The sequence below is a fragment of the Nomascus leucogenys genome, chromosome 22a (assembly GCF_006542625.1).
Source record: "Nomascus leucogenys isolate Asia chromosome 22a, Asia_NLE_v1, whole genome shotgun sequence".
NCBI lineage: Eukaryota > Metazoa > Chordata > Mammalia > Primates > Hylobatidae > Nomascus > Nomascus leucogenys.
The window spans coordinates 106,784,758-106,811,197 of NC_044402.1; the positions used below are offsets into that span (position 1 = coordinate 106,784,758).

Consider the following 26,440-nt stretch of genomic DNA (forward strand, 5'->3'; position numbering starts at 1 on the left):
AACATTTGAACACTACCAATTAATTTTAAAAAATAGGATCTGTGGAATTCACAGCCTCTAAATTCTTATAGAGTTATTCTATTTGAATATAAATTGCTTTAGTGTTGCAAGTTAACTGGTGAAAATGTCTGAGTTTAAATAGAACAGCTCAATAATATAGTTTTCTTTTCGTTTCTTTCTTTTTTTTTTTTTTTTTTGAGACGGTGTTTTGCTCTTGTTGCCAAGGGTGGAGTGCAGTGGCGCGATCTTGGCTCACAGCAACCTCCGCCTCCCAGGTTCAAGCGATTCTCCTGCCTCAGCCTCTCAAGTAGCTGGGATTACAGGCATGCACCACTACGCCCGGCTAATTTTGTATTTTTAGTAGAGATGGGGTTTCTCCATGTTGGTCAGGCTGGTCTCGAACTCCCGACCTCAGGTGATTCGCCCGCCTCAGCCTCCCAAAGTGCTGGGATTACAGGTGTGAGCCACTGCGCTCGGCCAGTACTATAGTTTTCATATTGATGACCTCATTGTCTAAAAGGCAATAGTAATTCTTTAAAGTTATATCTCTAGAGGACATAAGCTTTGGATGATTTTTGAATTAAAGAAAGAAACAAGTGTGACATTCGTAGCATTTTCAGCCCCAATTATCACCAGATGTTAAAAGCACTCTTTGAGGGCTACCAATTGTGTTTCTACTAGAAAGAAAAGAGAAAGGAGGAGAAAAAAACGTGTGAGTAAAAAAGAAAGAGGAGCAATAGAGAAAGAAAAAAAGAGAAAGGAGTAGAATATGGCAAGAATTGGTAGAGAATTATTGGAAACAAACACCCCAGCTATGCCTGTATGAAGGAGGTGTATTACAAATGTTTCCATATAATGTAAAGTGGAAAAGACTAGAATGAAGGAAGAATACAATGTAAAGACTATAGCTGAGAAGTTAAAAATCACACTATGCATAATTTTAAATTCATGTGGGGGAAAATGTTATCATGATTTTATACTTGTAGTTTCTTGCCCCTGCAACTCCTTTGCCCACATCTACTCCTGATAAGGAGAAGCAACTATTTTTAAAATTTTACTTTGAACTGGGCGTGCTGTGGCTCATACCTGTAATCCCAGTGCTTTGGAAGGCTGAGGTGGGAGAATCCTTTGAGGCCACGAGTTTGAGACCAGCCTTAGCCACATAGCAAGACCCCATTTCTAAAGAAAAAAAAAATTGGCCTGATGCGGTGGCATGCACCTGTAGTCCCAACTACTTGGGAGTCTGAGGCAGGATGATCACTTGAGCCCAGGTTGTAGGCTGCAGTGAATTACATGCCACTGCATTCCAGCCTGGTGACAGAGTGGGAACCGGTCTCTATTAAAAAAAATTATTTTGTCCTAGGTGGATCATCTGTATGTTTATATTAAAAAAGGCTTATATTGCTATTTAGTGATTTGCTGACTGTAGACATTATATTATATATTAAATTCCTGCATGACAGATGAGGAGTTATTAATAACTCATTTGCACGATTTCCCCTTGTACTCTTCTCCCCACACTTAGTTATACTGCCATTCCGCAACTGTCTACTGTATATTTCTGTAACTTAAAACCATATACTTTAACTTGCATTGTTTCTTTTTTTTCTTTCTTTTTTTTTTTTGTTTTTTTGACGGAGTCTTGCTCTGTCGCTCAGGCTGGAGTGCAGTCGCACGATCTTGGCTCACTGCAGCCTCCGCCTCCACCTCCTGGGTTCAAGCGATTCTCCTGCCTCAGCTTCCCGAGTAGCTGGGATTACAGGTGCGTGCCACCAAGCCCGGCTAATTTTTTTTGTATTTTTAGTAGAGACGGGGTTTCACCAAGTTGGTCAGGCTGGTCCCAAACTCCTGACCTCAAATGATCCGCCTGCCTCAGCCTCCCAAAGTGCTAGGATTACAGGCATGAGCTACCGTACCCTATCCTACCCTACCCTTCCCTTCCCTTCCTCCTTTCCTTTCTCCCCTCCCCTCTCCTCTCCTTCCTTTCTTTCTTTCTTTTTTTGACAGTCTCATTCTGTTGCCCAGGTTGCAGTGCAGTGGTGCAATCTCAGATCACTGTAGCCTTGACCTCCTGGGATCAAGCAATCCTCCCACCTCAGCCTCCTGAGTAACTGGGACTGTAGTCATGAGCCTCTGCACCCGGCCTGCCTTTTTTTTTTTTTTTTCCTTGAGACGGATTCTCAATTCTCACTCTGTCTTCAGGCTGGAGTGCAGTAGCACCATCTCGGCTCACCGCAACCTCTGCCTCCCAGGTTCAAGCGATTTTTCCACCTCAGCCTCCCGAGTAGCTGGGACTACAGGCGCACACTACCACATCCAGCTAATTTTTGTATTTTTAGTAGAGAGGGGGTTTCACCGTGTTAGCCAGGATGGTCTCGATCTCTTGACCTCGTGATCCACCCGCCTCAGCCTCTCAAAGTTCTGGGATTACAGGCATGAGCCACCGCGCCTGGCCTGCATTTTTTTCATCAACATTTTTGTTCCAACAACCAGGAAGATGAGGACATTTAACATTACCATCTTTCCCTCTACCTTGCAAATGAAACTTTTGTCTGTTTTACAGGGAGGAATCAACATGACAAAATGAAGATATTTTCTGACCATTCACATTAATTTAATTTGATTTTATTATTTATTTATTTTTTGGGATGGAGTCTTCACTCTCTCTCCCAGGCTTGAGTGCAGTGGCGTGATCTCGGCTCCCTGCAACCTCCACCTCCCGGGTTCAAACGATTCTCCTGCCTCAGCCTCCTGAGTAGCTGAGACTACAGGTGCAAGCCGCCACGCTCAGCCAAATTTTTATTTTTAGAAGAGCTGGGGTTTCACCATGTTAGTCAGGCTGGTCTTGAACTCCTGAACTCAAATGATCCGCCCACCTCGGCCTCCCGACGTGCTGGGATTACAGGTGTGAGCCACCGTGCCCGGTCCACAATTATTTTAAAATAATGATTTGGTTGGGGCATGCACATGAATCCCTTTATGCTTAAAGAAAACGTTTTACTTTTTAAAGAGCTAACATGCCAGGCTTAGAGGTAAAACCTTTATAATGACCTCACCTGGCTGTAAATAGGTAGAATGAAGCACACAGTAATAGAATTTGGGAAAAGACACAGTCCACACTCTAAATTGGTGAAATCTAAATTCTTTTATGACCCAGCTATGAGATCTCGTTTTTTCCCAACAGCCTTTCCTTAAGACATTAGCCTAATATTAGCTTAAATGGCTTACAAAATGTAGGCATTATTGGAGTGCTTTCTAGACACAAAAGAGCAGGTTTTGGTGTTCCTTAAAAGAAGGAAGAATGTGAAATAACACATACTCAGCACTTTTTTCTCCCTGGACCAAATATGTTGGGGGAGGAAACGAAGTACATACAAACCCAATCTTGATCTCTAAGGTCCTTTAAATATGTTTAGATGTGTAATGTGTTTAGATCTGTAATGGGTTAATAAAGAATTGAGGGGGAAATTACAACTTTTGGAGCTTAACCTTATAGATAACTAAGCTCTCCCACAAAACGTGCCCATTGCCAGTAGACGGAAATCTGGTTTGTGCGGACTGCTGATCTGATGCAGAATGGCACTCCCTTTGATGTTTTATGATAGTATCATGTTGGGAGAAAAATTTTGCCAACTAAACTATAACACAACAATTTCTTGTAATTTAGTGTTTTTCTTTTTTTTTTCTTTTTTCTCTTTCAGACAGGGTTTTACACTGTCATCCAGGCTGGAATGCAGTGGTGTGATCATGGCTCGCTGCAGCCTCTACATCCGGGGCTCAGGTGATTCTCCCACTTCAGCCTCCTGAGTAGCTGGGACTACAGGGCATGCGCCACCATGCCTGGCTGATTTTTTTGTATTTTTTGTAGAGACGAGGTCTCACTGTTTCCCAAGTTGGTCTTGAACTCCTGGGATCAAGCGATCCCCCCGCCTTAGCCTCCCAAATTGCTGGGACTACACGTGCAAGCCACCATACCTGGCCTATTTTTATTTCATACACAGTAAAAGAGCACTCTCAGACTTTGACACATTTATTATGCATTGATCTTGTGAATGCATAAAAAGGGAAATATAAGTAAAATTGGTTTAGGTATTTCAGAAACTTCTTCATATTCGGAACTCAACTTTTATTTATTTATTTTTAATTAATTAATTAATTTATTTTGAGACGAAGTCTCACTCTGTTACCCAGGCTGGAGTGCAGTGGCGCGATCTCGGCTTACTGCAACCTCCGCCTCCCGAGTTCAAGTGATTCTCCTGCCTCAGCCTCCCCAGTAGCTGGAATTACAGGCACGCACCACCATGCCTGGCTAATTTTTGTGTTTTCTTTTTTAGTAGAGACGGAGTTTCCCCATGTTGGTCAGGCTAGTCTCAAACTCCTGACCTCAGGTGATCCGCCCACCTCGCGCTCCCAAAGTGCTGGGATTACAGGCGTGAGCCACCGCGCCACGCCCAGAGCTCAACTTTTATGAATCACTTTTTGAATCAGTTGTCCATGGCTGTAGTTTTCCACCAAAGGTGTTGGTGATGCGTCTAACTTTAAGAATGCTCCAGCCGGGCACAGTTACAGCTCATATCTGTAATCTCAGCACTTTGGGAGGCGAAGGTGGGAGAATCCCTTGAAGCCAGGAGTTCGAGACCAGCCTGGGCAAAAAAGTGAGAACCCTGTCTCTACAAAAAATAAAAAAATTAGCCAGGCATGGTGGCACACGCCTGTGATCCCAGCCACTTGGGAGACTAAGGCAAGAAGATCGCTTGAGCTTGGGAGGTAGAGGCTGCAGTGAGCCGTGTTTGCGCCACTGAACTCCAGCCTGGGCGACAGAAGGAGACCCTGTCTCAAAAAAAAAAAAAAAAAAAAAAAAAAAGAAAAAAAGAAAAAAAGCAGAGAGAAAGGAGGAATGCTGCACTATTGTATGCAGGCAGGATTTTCTTCCAAGCAGCTGATCTTATTCTGCAAGTTTTGATGCTGGCACCTTCTTGATCTCACCTGAATATGTCAATTTTGTGTTTTCACGCAAAACATTCAGGACTTGTTTTCCTCCTTCAATGGTGTTATTGAATAAAATCTATAGGGGTTGTAACTGACTAATCAGGCTATCAAGAATAATATCGAAGTTATTTCATTTTTGGGGGGTGCAAGTAGGCTTAGTATTTAACTGTTCATATATGGGTTCCCAAAATCCATCAAGAATGAATGTACTTGGTGAGTAATTCAGGGCTCCCAGAAGACTACTAGTTCTTAGCCAGTCCCATCTCTTTCTTTTCTAAATGCTGGGGAAATCTCTTTTTGGTCCTACAAAAATCTTCTTCTCCAGGAAAATCTTCCGTTTCCCTAGGAAAATCTCTCTCCAAGTTTGAGTGACTTTTGTCTGTTAATTCCTTTCCTCCTAGGGTTATGGGTTTTATTAAACAATGCACTTATCTCAGTTGAAATGAGAACAACCTGCACAGCAACATCCACGTTGTAATACGTGGAGGTAATGATAACCAGGTCTGTACTGCCACCCAGTCAACGAGAGTTTATAAGATGCATCTTGATTTCACAGATGTTAAAATGTGGGGAAAAACATGGCTTAGCATCTATGAAATACACAATGTCATGGTGGTTCGATCAATGTATAGTGGATTTTCTATAATTCCAAAGTTGGGATGTGGAAAAAACTTGCCTTAAAAGAAATCTGTACTTTTTGGTATGTTAAATCTAAGGGAGGTTATAAATCGAACAATTGCAGGAGCCCAAATTTAAACTGAGAGAAAGACGTAGTGGGGGAAGAAGGAGCTGAGAAATACAGAAAGAATAAAAACAATGGACGCAAAAGCAATGGGCAAGTTTTGTTTTTGTTTTTGTTTTTTAAAGGGACAAAATCACAAGCTTATTAAAAAGGGTAACGACAATTACAGCTACAGCCAAAGGGCAAAGTAGCTCATTTTAAGATTATTTTTACATTAGACATAAGCTTTGCAACAGGGCCTCTCTCCATTTTAGTAAAATTGGTTTAGGTGTTTCAGAAACTTCTTATCGCAGATTATAATTTCATATTCAGTAGTGTGATTCATTTAGGTTTGTGATCTGCGTTACACTTAAACTGTTTTTGCTCACAACTATATTCGTAATGGGTAGCGCAGTGAATATAATTGCATGACCTAATGTTGTTTGTTAATATTTGTAACCCTTTAATGTGCAGGGTAGATCTTTGAATACCTAACTTCCTTAAGCCTCAGTTTTCTCAATTTGTCAAAGGGGGACAATAATAGGATTCATTCAGAGTTACTCTGAAATGAAATGCAATAATGTATAGAAACCTTAAACAGTGCCTAGCACAAAGCAAGCGCTCATTGAACAGCAGCTTTTGTGAGATGCACCTCACTATGAAATAGGCGTGGAAACGACTAGCTCTCTTAGCCCCGTTTTCGTTTCTACATTCATACGTTGCTTTGAATTGGCAAGCAGTTTTTATTTGGACCCTCAAACGCTAAAACCTTGGTCTCTACTTCGCGTCCCAACTGTGCTTATGAGTCTAGTCATTTTCGTTGGAACGTGATAGATTTCCCAAGCTCCGGAGTGGGGCCCTGACCAGGGAGGAAGTGTCCGCTTTAAGAGCTTCTGGAGGGGAGGAAGGGGCTCCTCCGCCCGGGTGGGAGAGTGAGTGAGTGGGTGGGCGGGCAGGGGGCGGTCCCGCCGCTCCTGCGTCAGAAGGGGTCTGGTTTTCGCACCTTCCCTGACGTCAAACCTCCATCAGGGTTGCAACGCCACGTTGCCTTGGATGCCTGCGTGAGTGGAGTCGCGACTCGGGGGCCCGCGTCCTGAGAGACGCGCTCCCGCGCCGCTTCTCCCCTCCGGACCGCAGAGGCCGAAGGCGCCTATTTCTGGCTCCGCGGGCAGCGGGGCCGCGGCGCTCGGACGGTCTGGGGTTCGGGCGCCGCCACGGAACCGGAATAAGAAGGGAGAGCGCCCGGCGCGGTCCTCGGTCTCCACCGCGGCCCGGAAGGAATCCGGGCGGCCTCCGCGGAGGTGAGTGCCGCGGCGGGGGCGGGGCGCGGCCGGGGCGACGCCCGCGGGCGGGGCCTGCTCGCCGGGCGCCCGGGGCGCCTTCTTCTTCCCGAGGGACGCCAGGACCGCTCGTTGGGCTCCAGCGGCCGCCTCGCAGGTCCTCGGCTTCCCCCCAGCCCGCGTCCCTTTCTGCCCCTGCTGCGTGAGAGGTGTCGGCGGCTCCGGGCCGGGATCGAGGTGGCGGGGCGAGGGAAGGAGGTGGGGCGCAGGCTGCATTGCGCTTCTGTCCGGGGCCCTGGGTCAGAGGGGCCGGCGGACGAGGCCTCGGGCCCGGGCTTGGGGAGGGGGCGGTCTGCGGGATCGGATTGAGGGCCGGGAACCCGCGGAGTCTTGCCCCTGGGCACCTGTGGGGCCGAGATCCCGAGCCACCTGTCCACACACCCCCTTCCACCAGTGCCCTGCGTTGGGTCCAGCTGGCCCCAGACCTAGGCCTTTCCCAGCCTCGGGCGATTATAGTTTATTTGAAAACGTTTTATTTTTGTGTTAATGATCTTTTTACTACCGCTGTGCAACAGTTGTGTAAATGTGGTCATGTTACGCCATCGTTTTTACTTGCTCCTAAGAAGGGCCTTACCAGCTCCTGCGATTATCTCACGCGGTGATTCTTGGTAGCTCGTGAAAAAAATGCATAACAAGATACTGGTTCTCAAGGGACCACAACCCCACCCCCACCTAAAGGAAATAGCTTGTTTTTGTTTTTCTTTTTTACAGCAATATGCTACGTGTGGGGAGGGGGAGGGACGACGGAGGCAGCCTGTAGCGATCTCATCCTCGAGAGAATTTGCTAACAATTTGGGGGGTATCTTTCCTTTCTCTTTAATTAATACACAAACATATATACGTGTGTTACATGAGGGGTGTTTATTTGCTTTTTTCACTTAATACATGGAAGACCTTTTCTCTGTCATTTGAACCCAAAGCATAGAAGGCAAGAAAGCAACTCGTTAGAGAGTTGATAAAGTATCACTGCAGCGGCCAGTGATTTGGATAGAAATAAGCTGAATTCAGGGTAAGAACTGGTTTCTATAAAATATTGTTTACTCTGCATAATAATTGGAGGCAGTGTTTTTTCAAACTGAGTTTTTTCAGCCGGTTCGTGCATGGTGAAATTGATTTAGTGAGTCACGACTAGCATTTAAAAAAAAGATCGCATAAAAAAAATCAGAATGCATTACATGTAATGAGAGTATTGTTTTGTGAAAAATATTTTAACTGTGTGCGTGTGCATTGTGAAATTTAGTGGGTCGTGACTAGCATTAAAAAAAAGTAAGATCGCATAGAAAATATCAGAATGCATTACATGTAATGAGAGTATTGTTTTGTGAAAAATCTTTTAGCTGTGCGTGTGTGCCTGTGCGTGTGTGCTCGGTTGTAATTAAAAATGTGTTGGTTCTTGTGTGTTATGTTAAATAGTCTTGAAAGTCGCTAATCCAAGGTACTGTCAGCACTCAAATGAGCAAGATGCAATTAAACTAGACATTAGTTTTATTTTTTCTTTGGAATAGTGGTGATGTTGATTGCAGCAAATAAGAGTCCTAATTATTTGTTTTCACCTAATATTAAAACAAGTAGTATTCCTAAAAATACAGAGAGGAAGTGTCTAAGTCGTTAAGAGGTTAAAGAATAAACTAGTCAAATTGACCAGTGATCACATCTCAGTTACGCAGGTTATTGGTGTGAGACCTGCAACAAGATACCTCTTTTCTCTCAACCTCAGTTCCCTGATTTGTTAAATGGGAATTAATCATGGCAGCTACCTTATAAAGCTGTTTGTTATTTAGATGAGATAATGCACAGGAAGCTGTTGACAGAGCGCCTGGCTCAGATTAAGTACTAAGTATTAGCTATTATTATTTTATTAGGACTGCATAGAGGTGTCTAGGATAATGCTTGTCACCAGAGGAAAGCCAGCATAGCGTGGATAATCCAAAAAAGGGGAAAATTGAAAATTAGTAGGGTTGTGTGGAGGAACTGACACTGAATTAGTGTGGTCTTTTTATGCATTCGGCCATTGTTTTGTCATTGCTCCTCAATTGTTTCCCTACTGCTGGATGGAAAATTTAGATTGTCTTGTTCAGAAAACCAAATGCCTTTCTATCGTCTTTCCTTATTATTATTATTATTTTAATTAACTTGATGTCTCTTTTGTCAGGCAGTTGAAAAATATGTTTTATGAGGATTATGGGTTTTAGTTCTTACCACACCGCCACACTCAGTTTGAGAAATACATACACGACAAATCCAAACTCATTTCAGAAATATTTTTATCCATGTTTACCTCTGCAGCTGGTGCAGATCTCAGGTGTGCAAGAAATATTTCTTAAAAAAAAACACACACAAAAAAACCCAAAATGCTGTTTTATTTTTATTTTAAGACATTTCTGCCTAAGTCATCTGGGTAGCTCAGAAATCTCTGTTCACTGCCCAGGATAGGTTTATGCAATTTTAAATGTTACATAAATGAATGAAATAAGAAGGTGAACATAGTCATTTTTAAAAAACAGCATTATTATTTTTCTGAAAAATAAATAGAATGCTTTGGATTCATAAAAAGGCTATATTTGCAAAGTACTTAACTGGGTATGACAACTGTGAAAGACTGGGGAAAAATGTTTAACATTGATCATAATTCTGCTCTCAGATTTGAAACTGCCTTCAGATTTTTGTTCTGCGTTTGAGGAACAAAAATGGAAACTCGGGTGAATTACGATGTTGTTTATGAAAAGACATGTCTCGAAACTCTAGCTAATCTGACCAAAAAAAAAAAAAAAAAAAAAAGCAACAACCCCCATACTAAAAATACCAATGAAACAAAAAAGCCCAATTTGATCTTAAACATATATACATTTAGAAGTTTTAAGTTAAATATTAAGGTTATGTGTGCGTTTAAAAAATTATCTTACTGATTGACTTTAAGAAGTTGACCCACCAACTACTGGTTCTTGTCTTGACAGGGCTTTTATTTACACTGACAAAATGAAATACTATGCAATCATTAAACACTCTATTTTATTTTACTTTATTTTCTTCTATTTTATGATAGCATTTTATAATGGTATATAAAGGTGCTCATTATATGTGGTTCAGTGAGAGAGGGTGGCTATAGAATAGAATGTACTGTACCTTCCCATTTTTGTAAAAATATGTTTAGAACAAAGACGAATACGATACATGTTAATGGTGGGTAGATTATGGCTGATTTTTATGCTCTTTATTTTTATAATTGTACTATTATAAATGCTTTACTTTTGTAATAAAAATTAATAAAAGTCATTTTTTAAAGAAAAATAAGATGTGTATTTTCTTATTTTGTAAGCATACATGACTATGCTTTAAGGGATACTGACTCTTAACTTGGAGATTTTGGGAATTAACTAATTCTCCAGTATTTTAGGAAATGGTGCTGAGTAGTTAATAGTTATATCCCTTACCCTTTGAAAAGCTCCTTTGAGTAGGAGAGAATCATTTTTCTAGAATTTTCTTAAAGCACTCTCAAGAATACCTCTTTCCAAAAAAACTTCCACAGTGCCTAAAGGTACGGTCTAAATTCTTTAGTCTGCTTTGGAATACTACCATGTCAAAATTCAATCTACTTGCCCTGGTTTATTGCCCCTTAAATTCTCAAATGAAACCTTAGATTCAGCTGAATTTGTTAATTTACTGTCTCCAAATGTACTTTGTATTTTCTTGCTTTTGTACCTTTGCTTGTTATATCATTTCCCAACCTTTGAGTGAGTAAATCCTACCCATTTTCCAGTATCTGGTTAAAAAACCATATCCACAGTGGCATCCCTTGCCACTCTAGCTAAAACTGAACTTTGCGTTGAACTCATTAGCATTTATTATTTTTGCTGAGGCATTTCTTAGGCAGCACCTCATTCTTTGGCTTTAATTTCCCAATTTCATTTTAAATTTTTTGAGGGCAAGAAAACTTGTCTCATATTTGTCTCTATCCCTTAAAGTTTCTAGCATGGAACTCTGCGCTGAGTGGGTGCTTAATAGTTATTCTTTGATTATACCATGGTGCGACTGGCTCTCTTGAGCCCATGTGTTGGAATTTTTTCTTAACCAGTGATCCGGGCTAAGGAGTAGCACTTTGTCTACAACAATGCGGAGGAATAAAAAACATGCTTCTGCTTAATAGTGTATTGATATAGATAGGTGATAAAAGAATTGACGGTATTTTTCATTAAAGCTAACATGGTACCTGAGCCTCGGGAAGTTTCTCATGAAGCTAATTTAGGGTTTGACAGCATTTTTGTTCTCAACTTTACCAGAGGCACAATTGAGCCTTATAGTCTTTTAAAGCTACTGTTCCAGGAACCCAGAGACCTGCAGTGTTTGATGGTGGGTTAGATGGGCCATCACAGTCACTGCGCCAGAACTTTAGGAGGTCATGTGTGAGATTCAGTGAGTCATAGTATGTAAAGTGCTTTGTGTTCCAAAGTGAATATTTTTCTTGTATTATTGGAAACATGTCACTGTTCAAAATATATCTGGATGTATTTATTTGGTCAATGGTAGACACTTATGGGACCTCTTTTAAAAAAGATTTTATTTTGATTTACAGATATTTACCAGAACTAATACAGCTGATGAAATACCTGACCTTTTCTGCTCCAGGTAAATAGTTTGTTACTTTATAAAAATATCAGGTTCTAGAAGAATTCAGAGTTTATAAAAAGACCTATTTAGGCATGCAAAGTAATATAAATCCAGACCCTAAAGAAATGATCCCTTTAATAAATAAGTTTTATTAGTTTATAAAAAATGATGACTTATTGAGTCAACTTACAGCAGAATCACCTTGAGCATTTTATTTTATTCTATTTTATTTTATTTTTTTTTTGAGACAAAGCCTTGCTCTGTCGCCCAGGCTGGAGTGCAGTGATATGACCTCGGCATGCTGCAGCCTCCACCTCTGGGGTTCAAATGGTTCTCTTGCCTCAGCCTCCCGAGTAGCTGGGACTACAGGCGTCTGCCACTACTACTAGCTAGTTTTTGTATTTTTAGTAGTGACAGGGTTTTGCCATGTTGGCCAGGCTGTTCTCGAACTCTTAACCTCAGGCGATCCACCTGCCTCGGCCTCCCAAAGTGCTGGGATTACAGGCATGAGCCACCATGCCCGGCTGCCTTGAGCATTTTAAATATGCTTCATAATGTATGTCCTGGGTTCCCTTGACCACTGGGATTTTGATTTGGTAAGTTTCTGATGGGGTCCTGGCATGTTAATTTTTAAAAATGCCAACACATGCTTCTGGTTTATTGTAACTCACTGTCATTATGGCACTAGAGATGATGAAAGTGGCAAGTGATAATGCCACAGGAGTTAAGGGCCATAGGGTTAAATACCAAAAATATTTAAGTGTTTACATTCTGTGTGTATGTGATATTAGATTAATGGTTTACTTTTGTCCTTTATTCAATGAATGTTTTAATTATATTTTCAATCCCCCAAAAGTTTATTTTAGGATTTTTCAAAGTTTACATTTAAGCTCTAGGTTCTCTCAGCTTGAAATTTGCCTTATGTGTAAGTACAATTTAAAATAAAAGTTTGTTCTGTTTTATTGCTGTAGGTTAATAAGTGAAGTAAATTAGTGGAAAAGAGACCAAATTTTAAGTAAGTAATGTCTTACATGTTTTTTGTGTCAGAGGCTGGTTTAATTGATTAATTTTCCTCATAAATGTGAGAAGTCAGAAAATCAATTTCTCATAATAAGAAGTAATAGGTAAGTAAATATTATGCTAGCATTTTGACTTAATGAAGCTTTTTTCCCCTCATCTTATGGCTTTAAGGCTGTTATTTCATTTTTCAGTTATTGATTTTAATGATTAAATTTTTTCCATTGCAGAAATACTCATATTCTAGAATGATGGTTATATATTTTCCAACAGATAAGAATGCTTAAATTAATTGAAATACAAAATTATTTGCAATTCTATTTTCAGCTTAAAGCAGCAAATAAACTGCATTAAATTTTTTACTTAAAATAATCATAAATTATATGTACATTGTGTCAGTTAATACATTGGCTGGGCATGAACATTACTGGGGGAATTTTAAAAATTCTGAATCCTAGGCTCACCCCTAGCTAGGCTCACCCCTAGCTCTACTAAAATTTTGGGTATTCAGCCTGGTTTGGGAACCATGCAGTATGTAATGTTGAAGGATTATACTTTTAAGTGAGTGGAAACTGGAAAACTATTTATTTGTAGAGAAATCTAAACACTAGTAGGGAAAAAATCCCTCCTATTTATCTGGCTTACATAATTGTCAGAAGAAAAGTGTTTTGTGTTTCAGAGGCTAAATTAATTATTCTGATTTTTAGCAACTGTGTTGGATAAATTATTTAAAAATCTGCCTCTCTATGAGCTGAGCAGAAAATGCCGTGTGGTGTCTTTATGCTCATGATAACAGAGAATGAGACATTGTCAAATAATCTGGGGTTTGATATGGAAACATGATGGGGAAATTAATGAGCTCCATTAGAGTATAGTAAATATACCATAACAATATCTTAGAAGTAATTGGTCTTCGCAAATTGAACGTTGTATTCTTTGTTACTAAATCAATATCTAATATCTCTAATAAGTTATTAGAAAAACTAAATATTTAGTCATCTAGTCTTCAAATATTGGCAACAAACTGCTCTTTCATAAGATACATAGTTCTTGTCTCTGCTCCAGGTTCACTTATTTATTCAGTGGCTCATGGCAGCCTTGTATATTTTCCTAATTATTAGAAGTAGAAGTGAATTTCTGTTTTTTGCTAATTGTCATAGCCATTTTCCTCATAAGAGTAAGGAATTACCATGATTTTTACCGTTTTTCTTTTTGTTTTTCAGCTTGAGTATTCAAAGACAGTAGCCATCTGACTTCAGTTATTTATTCAAGATGCAGAAAAGACAAGGATATTGCAGTTATTGCCGTGTGCAGTATAATAACCTGGAACAGGTGAGCGGTTTCTATTAATATGATAATATCTCAGAGGACCTAGTTGTGACTTTCTCTTACATTTTATTAAATTCATTTATTTATTCATTGAACAGATCATATTGGGAATCTTAGTTGGCAGACACTGTTTAAGGTTCTAGGGATTTGACCATGAACAAAAACCAAGCCTCTTTTTTCATGAAGTTTATATTCTAGTGTAGTAAGACAGAAGATAAATAATATATAAATTTAGTACATCATGCGTGAGATTGTGATAAATGTTATGAGGAAAACAAAATAGGGAAGGGGTAGGGTGGCCAGGTAAGGCCTTTTTAAGGAAGTGACATTGAGTTGAGATTTGGAGTTTGGGTCTCAGGTTTGCATTTATCTGGGGAAAGATTTTCTAGGTAGAGGGAAGAGACAGAGACCCTGAGGGTACAGAGTGGTTGGCACACTAACGAAGAGCCAGGAGGCCAGTGGCTGCATAGATGTGGGGAGGTGGGTGAGAAGTAATAGGCAAAGAATTCAGACAAATCAGTTCTGTATTTTAGATTCAGGGGGTATATGGGCTTGTTTGTTACATGGGTATATTGCATACCTGGTGGGGATTGGGCTTCTAGTATACCCATTACCCAAATCGGAGAAGTCAATTCTTTAAGACATTGTAGGCTAAGGTAAGGACTTTGAATTTTATTTCAAGTGAGATGGGTGAGCATCTCAAAGTTTGAGCATAGGAGTTAAATCATCTACTTTGTGTTTTAAAAGGTTCACTCTGGCTGCTGAGGGAAAAATAGTTGGTATAGAGATTTAAAAATTTTGTTATTGTGATATAACGCATACACCATAAACTTGACCCTTTAAGGTGTATAATTCAGTGATGTTTTATTATGTTCACAAAGTGGTACAACCATTGTCTAATTCCAGAACATTTTAATCACCCTAAAAGGAAACCCTGTATGCACTGAGCAGTAACTCACTCCTCCCTTCTGTCACCAGCCCCTGGCAACCACTAGTGTATTTCCTGTCTGTATAGATTTGCTTATTCTGGATATTGTGTGTAAATGGAATCAAACGTGTGTGGCCTTTTGTGTCTGGCTTCTTTAATGTAGCATAATATTTTCACGGTTCATCCAGGCTGTAACATGCATCATGACCTCCTTCCTTTTTATGGCTGACAATGTTCCATTACATGGATATATCACATTTTGCTTATTCATTGAGCAATTTATGGATGTTTGGGTTGTTTTTACTTTTTGACTGTTATGAATAGTGCTGCTATGGATATATGTGTACAAGTTTTTGTGTGGACATATGCTTTCACTTTTCTTAGGTTTACATGTAGAGTGGAATTGTTGGGTCATGTGGTAATTGTGTTTAACTTTTTTGAGAGGGTGCCTCACCGTTTGTCAAAGTGGCTGTACCTTACCACCGGCAACGTATGAGGGTTCCAGTTTCTCCACATTCTTGTCAGCACTTGTTGTTTTTTTTTTGTTGTTGTTGTTGTTGTCGTTATAGCCATTTTTGTGGATGTGAGATGGTATCTCATTTTGGCTTTGATTTGCATTTCCCTAATGACATATAGTGTCTTTTCATTGGCGTTTGTATGTCTTGTTTATAGGAATGCCTCTTCATATCCTTTTCCTATTTTTAATTGTGTTGTCTTTTTATTGTTGACTTGTAGAAGTCTTTATATATTTTGGATACTTGACCTTTATCAGACATACGATTTACAAATACTTTCTCCATTCTGTGGGTTGTCTTATTACTTACTCTTTTTTTTTTTTGAGACAGGGTCTTGCATTGTTGCCCAGGCTGGAGGGCAGTAGTGCGATCATGGCACACTGTAGCCTCGGCCTTCTGGGCTCAAGCAGTTCTCCTGCCTCATCCTCCCAAGTAGCTGGGACTACTGGTGTGCACCACCGTACCCAGCTAATATTTTATTTTTTGTAGAGATGGGGTCTCACTATGTTTCCCAGGCTGGTCTCAAACTCCTGGGCCCAAGTGATTCTTCTGCTTTGGCCTCTGAAAGTTTTGGGATTACAGGTGTGAGCCACCGCATCTGGCCTTCTTTTTACTTTCTTGATGCTATGTTTTGATGCACAAAAGTTTTAAATTTTGCTATGTTTTGCTTATGTTTTTTGATGTCAGAAGGGTTGCCTAATCTCAGGATGGAAGATTTATGCCTATGTTTTCTTCTAAGAGTTTTATAGTTACTCTTACATTTAGGTCTTTTATCTGTTTTGAGTTCATTTTTGTATAGGGTGTGAGATAGGGCTATACATTTTTTTTTTTTGTCTGTAAAATTAAACCTATTTCATAGAAATCATGTTAAAATTCATGCTCATTAGAGCTCTCCCTGTGCTACCTGTAGTGGATTTATGTATGTATGTATGTATGTATGTATTTATATTGATTTGTTTACTTTTATTATTTTTACAATAATTATACATATTTATGGGATACAGTGTGATATTTTGATACATGTATATAATGTGTAATAATCAAATTGGTAATTAGCATACTCATCACCTCAAACATTTATCATTTCTTTGTGTTGGAAACATTTAAAATCCTCTCTCAACTGTTTGGAAATTTACAATCAATTATTATTAACTATAGTCATCCTACAGTGTTGTATAGGACTTTAGAACAACTAGAACATATTCCTCCTATCTAGCTTTAATTTTGTATTCATTAATTATCCTCTCCCAGTTTCTCTCGCCTGACTTCCCAGCTTCTAGTAATCACCATTCTCTAGTTTTACGAGCACAACTTTGATGACAAGATTTTCTTCTTTTATGGCTGAATCGTATTCTACCATGTATATATACCACATTTCCTTTTTTTTTTTTCTTTTCTTTTTTTTTTTTTTGTGAGATGGAGTCTTGCTCTGTCGCCCAGGCTGGAGTGCAGTGGCGTGATCTTGGCTCACTGCAACCTTTGCCTCTTGGGTTCAAGCAATTCTTCTGCCTCAGCTTCCCGAGTAGCTGGGATTACAGGAGTGTACCAACAACCTGGCTGATTTTTGTATTTTTAGTAGAGATGGGGTTTCACCATGTTGGCCAGGCTGGTCTTGAACTCCTGACCTCAGGTGATCCACCTGCGTCAGCCTCCCAAAGTGTTGGGATTACAGGCTTGAGCCACTGCGCCTGGCCCCTTTTTTCCTTTATCTGTTGATGGACACTTAGATTGATTCTATATCTTAGCTATTGTGAACAGTGCTGTAGTAATAAATGTGGGGATGCAGATATCTCTTTGATATACTGATTTCCTTTCCTTTGGATAAATACCTAGTCAGTAGGATTGCTGGACCATATGGTAGTTATATTTTAGGTTTTTGAGAACATTTATACTCTTTTCCATAATGACTATAATAATTTGTATTCCCACCAACAGTGTGTAAGAATTCCCTTCTCTGCATCCTTGCCAGTGTGTCATTTTTTGTCTTTTCAATAATAGCTATTCTAATTGAAGTGAGATGATGTCTCATTGTGGTTTTGATTTACACTTCCTTGATGATTAGTGATGTTGAACATTTTTTAATATACTTGTTGGCCATTTATATGACTTTTTGAAAGATGTCTTTTCAGCTTATTTGCCCATTTTTAAGTTGGATTATTTCCTTTTGTTGTCATTGAGTTTGAGTATTCCATATTCCAGGTATTAGTCATTTTTTGGATGAATGGTTTGCAAATATTTTCTCCCATTCTTCAGGTTGTCTCTTCACTCTGTTGATTGTCCTTTGCTGTGCAAAAGCTTCAGTTTGATATTATCCAGTTTGTCTATTTTTGCTTTGTTCCCTGTCCTTTTGAGGTCTTTTCCGTAAAATCTTTACCCAGACCACTGTCCCAAAGCATTTCCCCTGTGTTTTCATCTAGTAGTGTCATAGTTTTGGGGCTTACATATATGTCTTTAATACATTTTGAGTTGTTTTTTTGTATGGTGAGAGGGGTCTAGTTTCACTTTTCTGCATATAGATATCCAGTTTTCTCAGCTTCATTTATTAAAGAAGCTATTCTTTCCCCCAACTTATGGTATTGGTGCCTTTGTCAAAAATCAGTTGGCTGCAAGTGCATAGATTTATTTCTGGGTTTTCTGTTTTGTTTCATATCTCTACGTTTTCAGAAGTTCCTCTTGTTACTGATTTCTAGTTTATGCTATTGTGGTCAGAAAAGATACTTGATATAATTTCAATTCTTTTGTATTTGGAGAACTGTTTGTGGCCTAATATATGGCCTATCCTGGAGAATGTTGCATGTGCTGATGAAGCAAATGTGTATTCTGTAGCTGTTGGATGAAATCTTCTGTAAATATCTGGTAGGCCCATTTGGTCCAAAATGCAGTTTAAATCAAGTGTTTCTTTGCTGATTTTCTATCTAGATGATCTGTCCAGTTCTGAGAGTGTGATAATCAAGTCCTCAGCCAGTCTAATAGTATTTGCTTTATTTATCTAGGTGCTCTGGTGTTGAGTACATATATATTTATAGTTGTTTTATCTTCTTGCTGAGTTGATCCCTTTATCATTATATGATGGCCCTCTTTGTCTCTTTTTACAGTTTTTGACTTAAAGTCTGTTTTATCTATTATAAATGTAGCTACTCCTCCTCACTTTTGGTTTCCGATGCATGGACTATCTTTTTCCATCCCTTTGCTTTCAGTCTATATGTGTCTTTAAAAAAAAAAATAAAAGAGATGGAGTCTTACCGTGTTGTCCTTGCTGGCCTTGAATTCCGTGCTCAAGATATCTTTCTGCCTCAGCCTTGTTAGTAGCAGGGACTACAGATGCATGCCATTGTTCCCAGCCGTCTATATGTGCCTTACAGGTGAAGTTAGTTTCTTGTAGGCAGTGTATTGTTAGGTCATGATTTTTAAAATCGATTCAGCCCAACTATCTTTTAAGTGGGGAATTTAATCCATTTAAATTCAAAATGGTTATTGATAGGCGAGGAATTGCTTCTGTTATTTTGTTAGTTGCTTTCCAGTTGTTTTGTGTGTGCTTTGTTCTTTTCTTTCTGTCTTATCATTGCTGTTTGGTGGTTTTCTGTAGTAAGTAGGTAGTAGATCCCTCTTGGTGTTAGGTCTGACATGGCCTATAAGCAGCTTTAGTAGCACTGTGTTCCAGTTCCAGGTGCTTGGAGTGGCTGTGGGACCAGGGTCCTAGGCTCATAGGCTTATGAACCTATTGTTGCACGTGGATCTTGGGGTATAGATTTGCTCTTTGGTGGAGTTGGGTGTCTTTTCTCTTTCTCCTTTGCATGTCTGTTCTACCAGTGAGTTTTTATACTTTTGGATGTTTTCATGAAAGTAACTATTGTCTTTTTTGCTTGCCAGATGTAGGACTCCTTTGAGCATTTCTTGTAAGGCTGGCCTAGCGGTGATGAATTCCTTCAGTTTTTGTTTCTCTGGGAAAGACGATTTTTCTCTCATGTCTGAAGGATAGCTTTGCTGGGTATAGTATTGTTTGGCTGTTGGAGTAGTTTTAGCACTTTCAATATATCATCCCATTCTTTGCTGGCCTGTAAAGTTTCTGCAGAGAAATCTGCTGTTAGTCTAACAATGATTCCCTTATATGTGACTTGATGCTTTTGCTGTTTTTCAGATTCCATCTTTGGTCTTTGACCTTTGACAGTTTATAATGTGCCTCAAGGAGGACCTTTCTGGGTTGAATGTATTTGGGATTCTTTGAGCTTCTTATATCTGGAGTCCATAGACTTGGGAAGTTTTTGGCTATTGTTTCATTAAATAGGTTTTCTATTTAATGAATAGGTTCCCCCCTCTGGATTCCCAAAACGCAAGTATTTGTTCACTCAGTGGTGTCCCATAAGTCTTGTAGGCTTTTTTCACCTCTTTTTCATTATTTCTTTTATTCCCTCTGTCTGGGTAATTTCAAATGACTGATCTAAAAATTCAGAGATTTCTTTCTTCTATTTTATCAAATCTGCTGTTGAATCTATTGTATTTTTTATTTTGTTCATTGAATTCTTTAGCTGTAGGATTTCTGTTTGGTTCTTTTTTATGATTTTTATCTGTGTTGAATTTTTGTTCATATTGTGAATGGTTTTTCTGATTTTGTTGAATTGTCTATGTGTATTTTCTTGTCTCTCATTGAGTTTCCTTAAGATCTTTATTTTGAATTCTTTTTCAGAAATTAGTTTATTTTCATTGGGGTTTTTTTTATGAGGAAGTTATGTTCCTTTGGTGATGTTATATTTCTTTGCTTTTTTATGTTTCTTATGTCCCTGCATTGATATCTCTGCATCTGGTGGAACAGTTACTTCTTCCATACTTTCTGGAGTGGCTTTCATATTGAATAACTTTTACCTGCAGTTGGGCTTTAATGTTCTAGTTGGAAGAGTGTGGTTACTCTGTTGCCAGATAGATGCAGTGGTGTATAGTCTTCATTCAGTTTCTTCAGCTGTGTTCACCATCAGCAATAACTGTGGGCACTTCAGTGGCCTACACTGTAGAAGTTTGTGGCGGTGGCAGCAGCATAGGCTGTGAATGTCCTTGATGTCAAGGGCTTCTGGGATCCATCTGTTCTTGTTTTCATTACAATGGGGAGACTTCACTGAGTAGATCCCTCTTGGTGTTAGGTCTGATGCGGCCTATAAGCAAGCAGCTTTAGTAGCACTGTGTTCCGGTTGCAGGTGCTTGGAGTGGCTGTGGGACCAGGGTCCTAGGCTCATAGGCTTATGAACTTATTGTTGCATTTGGATCTTGGGGTACAGATTTGCTCTTTGGTGGGGTTGGATGTAGGTTGCCCACAGAGCCAGGACCTGTAACTTTTAGGCACCCCCCAGTAGCTGGGGCCCAGGGAGTCAGGTTGTAGCTGAGATTCTACCCCTGAAGGGCAGGGCACAGCACTGACCTGACTCCAGGGAAAAATAGTTGCTCTGGAGGTTTGATCCTGGGGAGCAGGGTGTGGCTGCAGTTCAGAGCTCAGTGGCAACTTAGGTCTCAGGGGATGAGGCATTGTGTAGTAGTGACTCTAGACACTGGGATGGTGGGACTCAGCAGCAGCAGATACACAGCTGTTGTTTGGACCCTGGGTAGGGCAGGGAACAGTACAACAATGACTCCATTCCCCAGGTAAACGAATGTCTCAGCAGCTCAGACTCTAGGGGGCTAGTCTGGTCTAGGAAAGCAGAGTACTAGAGTTGTTTGGCTAGTAGGATGAGGTGTCTAAGCTTAGCCACTCCCTTGTTTCTCTGGGACCTGAGGTACTCAACCCTGGAGTGCACAGCTGCTCAGCTTGGCCAGGACACTGTTTCCCCAGGGGGTAATGTGCTGCTTCAGTTCAGGTTTGGGTGGGGTTGGGGGACAGTGGCGTGACTGTTCCTGGCGGCCATTTCTCTGGGATGCAAGGTGCCACTTCAGCTTAGGTATTGGGGTGTGTGACTACTCTGAATATGTAAGGCAGTTTCCTGCAATTCAGAATGCTACTTCAACCTAGGTGCTGGGGATGCATGACTTCTTTGAGCCACCGAGGTACTATTTTTCTGGGAGGCAGGGTACCACTTCAGCTCCAGCCTGATGGGGTGAGACGAGGGGTGGGTGAAGTGGCTTTACTTCTTCTTGGTTCTATGAGGAAGGGTTTGACCACTGTTTGTAGCTTGGCCTGGGGATGTGAGGCCACCGGGCTGGGATGATTCAGCAGTGGCTTAGCCTTAGGGATAAAAGGGAGCCATGGCTACTTGCCCCTGGAGCAAAACACATTTCAGCCATAGTTCCACTTGCAAGATGGTGTAGCCACATGGGCCACAGGGGCCAGGGCACAGTATTGGCTTCTTCTCTTGGGGAACACAGTGGTGTAGACCCCAGACGGCTCCCTCAGCTGGTCTTTGTCCCTGTGGGGACTGCAGGGGTGAGGTCTGTAGGTGTCCAAGGTGTTAATGGGGGTTGGTTGTTGGGATCCTCTTGCTTGCCTCCTTGCTATAGGGAGAAGTTCTTCCTGGTTCCCAGCTGATCCCGGTTGGGAATGGGGTGGTGGAGGCCTGGCATTCCCTTCTGCTCTCTGTGTTGCCATTCTGAGTTCTTTGCTCACCCTGGTGTCTGTTTCTCTTCTGATGCACTCCATTGCCCTTCTTCAGTTGTTTTTTTTAAAATATAGTTGTTTGTTCATTGTGCTGGCCATCTTTTTCCAAGTTTATTCTTTTGCATGTGATATACAGTAGTATCAGCACCATTTGTTGAAGACTATCCTTTCCACATTCAATTGCCTTGACATCGTTGTTGAAAATCAGTTGACCATAAATATAAGGTTTACTTCTAGACTTTCAATTCCATTTTATTTATCTATATATCTGCTCTGATGCCAGCACCACATAGTCTTGATTACTGTAGCTTTGTAGCAAAATTTGGAATCAGGACATTTGAGTCCTCCAACTTTGTTCCTCTTTTTCAAGATTGTTTTGGCTATTCTTGGTTCCTTGTATTTCCATATGAATTTGAAGATCACTTTGTTAGTTTCTGCAGAAAAGCAGCTGGAATTCTGGTAGGGATTGTGTTGAATCTGTAGATACATTCATGGGGAATGTGCATCTTAATATTAAGTCTTTCTATCCATGAATAGAGGTATGTATTTCCATTTACGTAGAGCTTTAAAATCTTTCAGTGGTGTTTTGTAATTTTCAATATTAAAGTTTTACACTTCTTATGCTAAATTTATTCCTAAGCATTTTATTCTTTTTGATGCTATTGTAAATGGAATTGTTTTCTTAAGTTCATTTTGGATTGTTTATTGCGAGTGTATGGAGAGCTTCAATAGATTTTTAAATATTGATCTTGTATCATGCAACCTTGCTGACCTTGTTTATTAGTGCTAATAATTTTTTTGTAGATTCGTTAGAATTTTCTGTGTACTAGATTATGTCCTCTCCAAATAGTTTTACCACTTTTTTCCCCAAACTGTATGCCATTATTTCTTTTTCTTGCCTAATTGCTCTTGCTAGAATTTCTAGTATGATGAGTGTTAAAGTAGTGAGAATGGATATCCTTGTTTTGTTTTGGATCTTAGGAGAAAACTTTCAGTCTTTCGTCATTAAGTTTGATATTAGTTGTGGGTTTTAGACTAATTTGCTAAGTGTTTAATCATGAAAGGGTATAGGCTTTTGTCAAATGCTTTTCTGCAACTATTAGATGTATGTGTTTTTTTCCTTTAGTCTATTAATATAATATATTACAATATTCGTCAGCTCAGGCTGCCATAATAAAATACCATAGACTAGGTAGCTTAAATCAGTGTTCCTCAACCTTTTTGGCACCAGGGACTGGTTTCATGGAAGACAGTTTTTCCACAGATGGGGTGGAGGGGTGGTTTTGGGATTTAACTGTTCCACCTCAGATCATCAGACATTAGATTCTCATAAGGAGCACGCAAGCTAGATCCCTTGCATGCACAGTTCACAATAGAGTTTACGCTCCTATGAGGATCTAATGCCTCCGCTGATCTGACAGGAGGTGAAGCTCAGGTGGTAATGCTTGCTTGCCTGCCGCTCACCTCCTGCTCTGTGGCCCAGTTCCTAGCAGGCCACAGACCAATACCTAACAGCCCTTCTCACTGTGTCCTCCTCTAGGAGAGGGAGAGGGCGATTTCTCTTCCTAATTTATAAGGCCACCAATCCTACTGAATGATGTCGCTACTGTTAGGACTTCATTTAACCTAAATTACCTCTTAAAAGCCCTGTCTCCAAATATAGTCACATTAGGGGTTAGAACCTTAACATGTGAATTTTGGGGGGATGCATTTCAACCTATAGGAGTTAGATTGATCGGTTTTCAGATGTTAAACTTATCTTGCATTTGTAGGATAAATCCCACTTGGTCATGGTGTATAATCCTTTTTATATGTTGCTGGATTTGGTTTTCTATTAATAATATTTTGTTGAGAATGTTTGCAGCCTTGTATTTCAAGGCTTTGGAGAACTATAAAAGCAGTGAAGTAATATGGGGCCCATATCTAGTGAAGTATTTAACAGAAACAATGGAAGCCAAAAGAAAGAAAACAACTGCCACCTAGAATTCTCTACTCAATACGTATATCTTTTAATAAGGAAGGTGAAATAAAACTATTTTCAGGAAATAAAAATTAAGGGAATTTGTCACCAGCAGACTCTCACTAAAGGAAAAACTAAAAAGGAGTTCTTCAGGCAGAAGGAAAATGATTCCCGATGGAAGCTCAGAGATACAGGAAGTAATGAAGAACAGTGGAAAGGTAAATATGTAGGCAATCAATCTAAGTGAATACTGTCTTGTGGGATGAACAACAATGGCATATAAATTGGGAGGGGAGTAAATGATGTTAATTTCTAAGGACTTTGCATTGTTTATAAAGAGAATAAAAGTAACAAGTAATTTTAGACGTTGACAGTTCAGGGTTGCTCATTGTAATCTCTTACCAAAATAGACTATGAAAAGTCTGTAACTAACTACAGAGTTAACAGAAAGGGAAAAATTGAAATGATAAAACATAGTCCACAAGAAGACAAGAAAGGAGAGGAAAAGGGATAATCGTATAGGCAAGAGTAACAGATTGAAAAAGTTAAATACAACTCTATCAATAATATATTAAGTGAAAATAGATTTGATGCTTGAATTACAACTGTATTCAATATTTTGTCAGAGGTCCTAGTCAAAGAAATAAGGAAAGAAAAATAAAAATGATAAAGATTGGGTAAGAAGAAATAAAACTATTATTTATACACAACATGATGGTGGACATAAGAACTCAAAAGATATCTAGGTAAACCATTAGAATCAATAAGTGATTTTAAAAGGTTGTTACACTAATGTAAAAAGAAAATGTAATATTATATACAGATACCATGCAGAAAATGAGATAAAAAATCATTTACAATAGCATCAAAGAACATCAAAATCTAGGGAATAAACATAAGAAAATGTAAGATCTTTAAACTAGAAACTAGAAACCTTGAAAGAAATTTTCACGTTCATGGATTGAAGAGTCAATATTGTAAACATGTCAGTTCTGCCTAGATTGTTATATTTATCCAATGTAATTTCAATCAAAATCTCAGAGAAGTATTTTTTAATGAAAAGCCAATTCCAAAAATAAATGTGGGAAAGTAAAAGGCTCAGAAGAACTAGGATAATCTTAAGAACAAAGTAAATAGATGTCCTCTATCAGATACTAAAACTTATGAAACTTTAGTCTTTAGTCTTTAAAATAGTGCAGTCTTGCTGCAGAGTTAGAAAGACCATGGAAAAAAACCAGGAATTCCGGAAACAGACACATATATGGATGTCTGATTTGTGACAAAGGTGCTGCACAGCAGTGAGGACAGGACTTTCTTCAATAAATGATACTGGGTCAATTGAATATTCATATGGAGAGGAAAATGAAACTTTATTGCCGAATCACCCTGCATGTAAAAATCAGTTAGAAGTAGACTATAGATGTAAATTTTGTAGCGAAAATAGTAAAGCTTCTAGAAACAGGAGAAAATCTCTATGACTTTGATGGTAAAGAGAGATTTCTGGCCACAAAAAGCACTGACAAAGAAAAAAAGATAAAAACTGGACTGCAATAAAGTTTAACAATGGAAGATGATTAAGAAAGTGAAAAGAAGCTGCAGAGAGGAAGATGGTACTCGAAACACATATAATTGAGCAAAGAACTGGTGTCCAGAATAAGGAATTTCTACAAGTCCATAAGGAAGAGACAGAACATCCATTTGAAAAACAGAGAGACTTGAACAGACCCAACATAAAAGAGGATATCCAGATGGCTAGTAAATATGAAAAGCTATTGCAAAAATTACAGATTAAGGCCACAGTGATATAACAATAAACATCCTTACAATAGCTAAAATTAAAGAGACTGACAATACCAAGTGTTGATAAGGAGGTAGGAATACTGCTGGTAGGGAATATAAATTGGTACAGCCACTTTGGAAGACTGGTCGGTAGGGAGTACTAAAGCTGAACATATGCAAATTTTATGACCCAGAAGTTTCACTCCTAATAATGCACTCAACAAAAATGCATGCACATTGGCACCAAAAGACACATACAAGAAGGTTCTTCACAGCATTATTAGTAATAGCCAAAAGCTGGAAACAACACAAATGTCCATCAAGAGTAGAATGAATAAATAAGATATGGCATATTCATACAATGAAATATTATGCAGAAAAGAAAATGAACAGATTCAGCCAATATGGATGAATATCACATGTATAATATTGAGTAAAATAAGCTGAATGCAAAAGCATACATATTATATGACTCCATTTATATACATTTCAGAAAATTTCAAAACTATAGTATTTAAAGTTAGGTAATAGTTACTTTTGGGGAAAAGGGAAGGGATTGGGATGGGACATTACAGGGATTTCTGGATGCTTGTCAACTTTTCATGGATAGATGGGTAAGGATGTGTCTACTTTGTGATAGTTGATTGAGCTGTATGCGTATGATTTGTGTACTTTATGTATGT

The 26,440-nt window shown here is 39.3% G+C and overlaps 1 protein-coding gene across 5 annotated transcripts in view; it reads left to right on the forward strand.

Moving 5' to 3' along the window:
* Positions 1-6,726: 6,726 nt before the first annotated feature.
* ZDBF2 (zinc finger DBF-type containing 2) overlaps positions 6,727-26,440 on the forward strand; it is a 39,914-nt gene continuing 20,200 nt past the window's right edge. The window contains exons 1-5 of one of the 5 annotated variants that reach the window (XM_012512288.2): positions 7,071-7,147; positions 11,621-11,673; positions 12,627-12,670; positions 13,896-14,004; positions 24,094-24,196. In XM_012512288.2, coding sequence (XP_012367742.2) covers positions 24,143-24,196 — 54 coding nt within the window. In that variant the 5' untranslated portion in view covers positions 7,071-7,147; positions 11,621-11,673; positions 12,627-12,670; positions 13,896-14,004; positions 24,094-24,142. Of the gene's footprint in view, positions 7,012-7,070; positions 8,060-11,620; positions 11,674-12,626; positions 12,671-13,895; positions 14,005-24,093; positions 24,197-26,440 lie in introns of those variants that run through there. The other 4 variants (XM_030802945.1, XM_030802944.1, XM_030802946.1 and 1 more) reach the window with 4 other exon arrangements.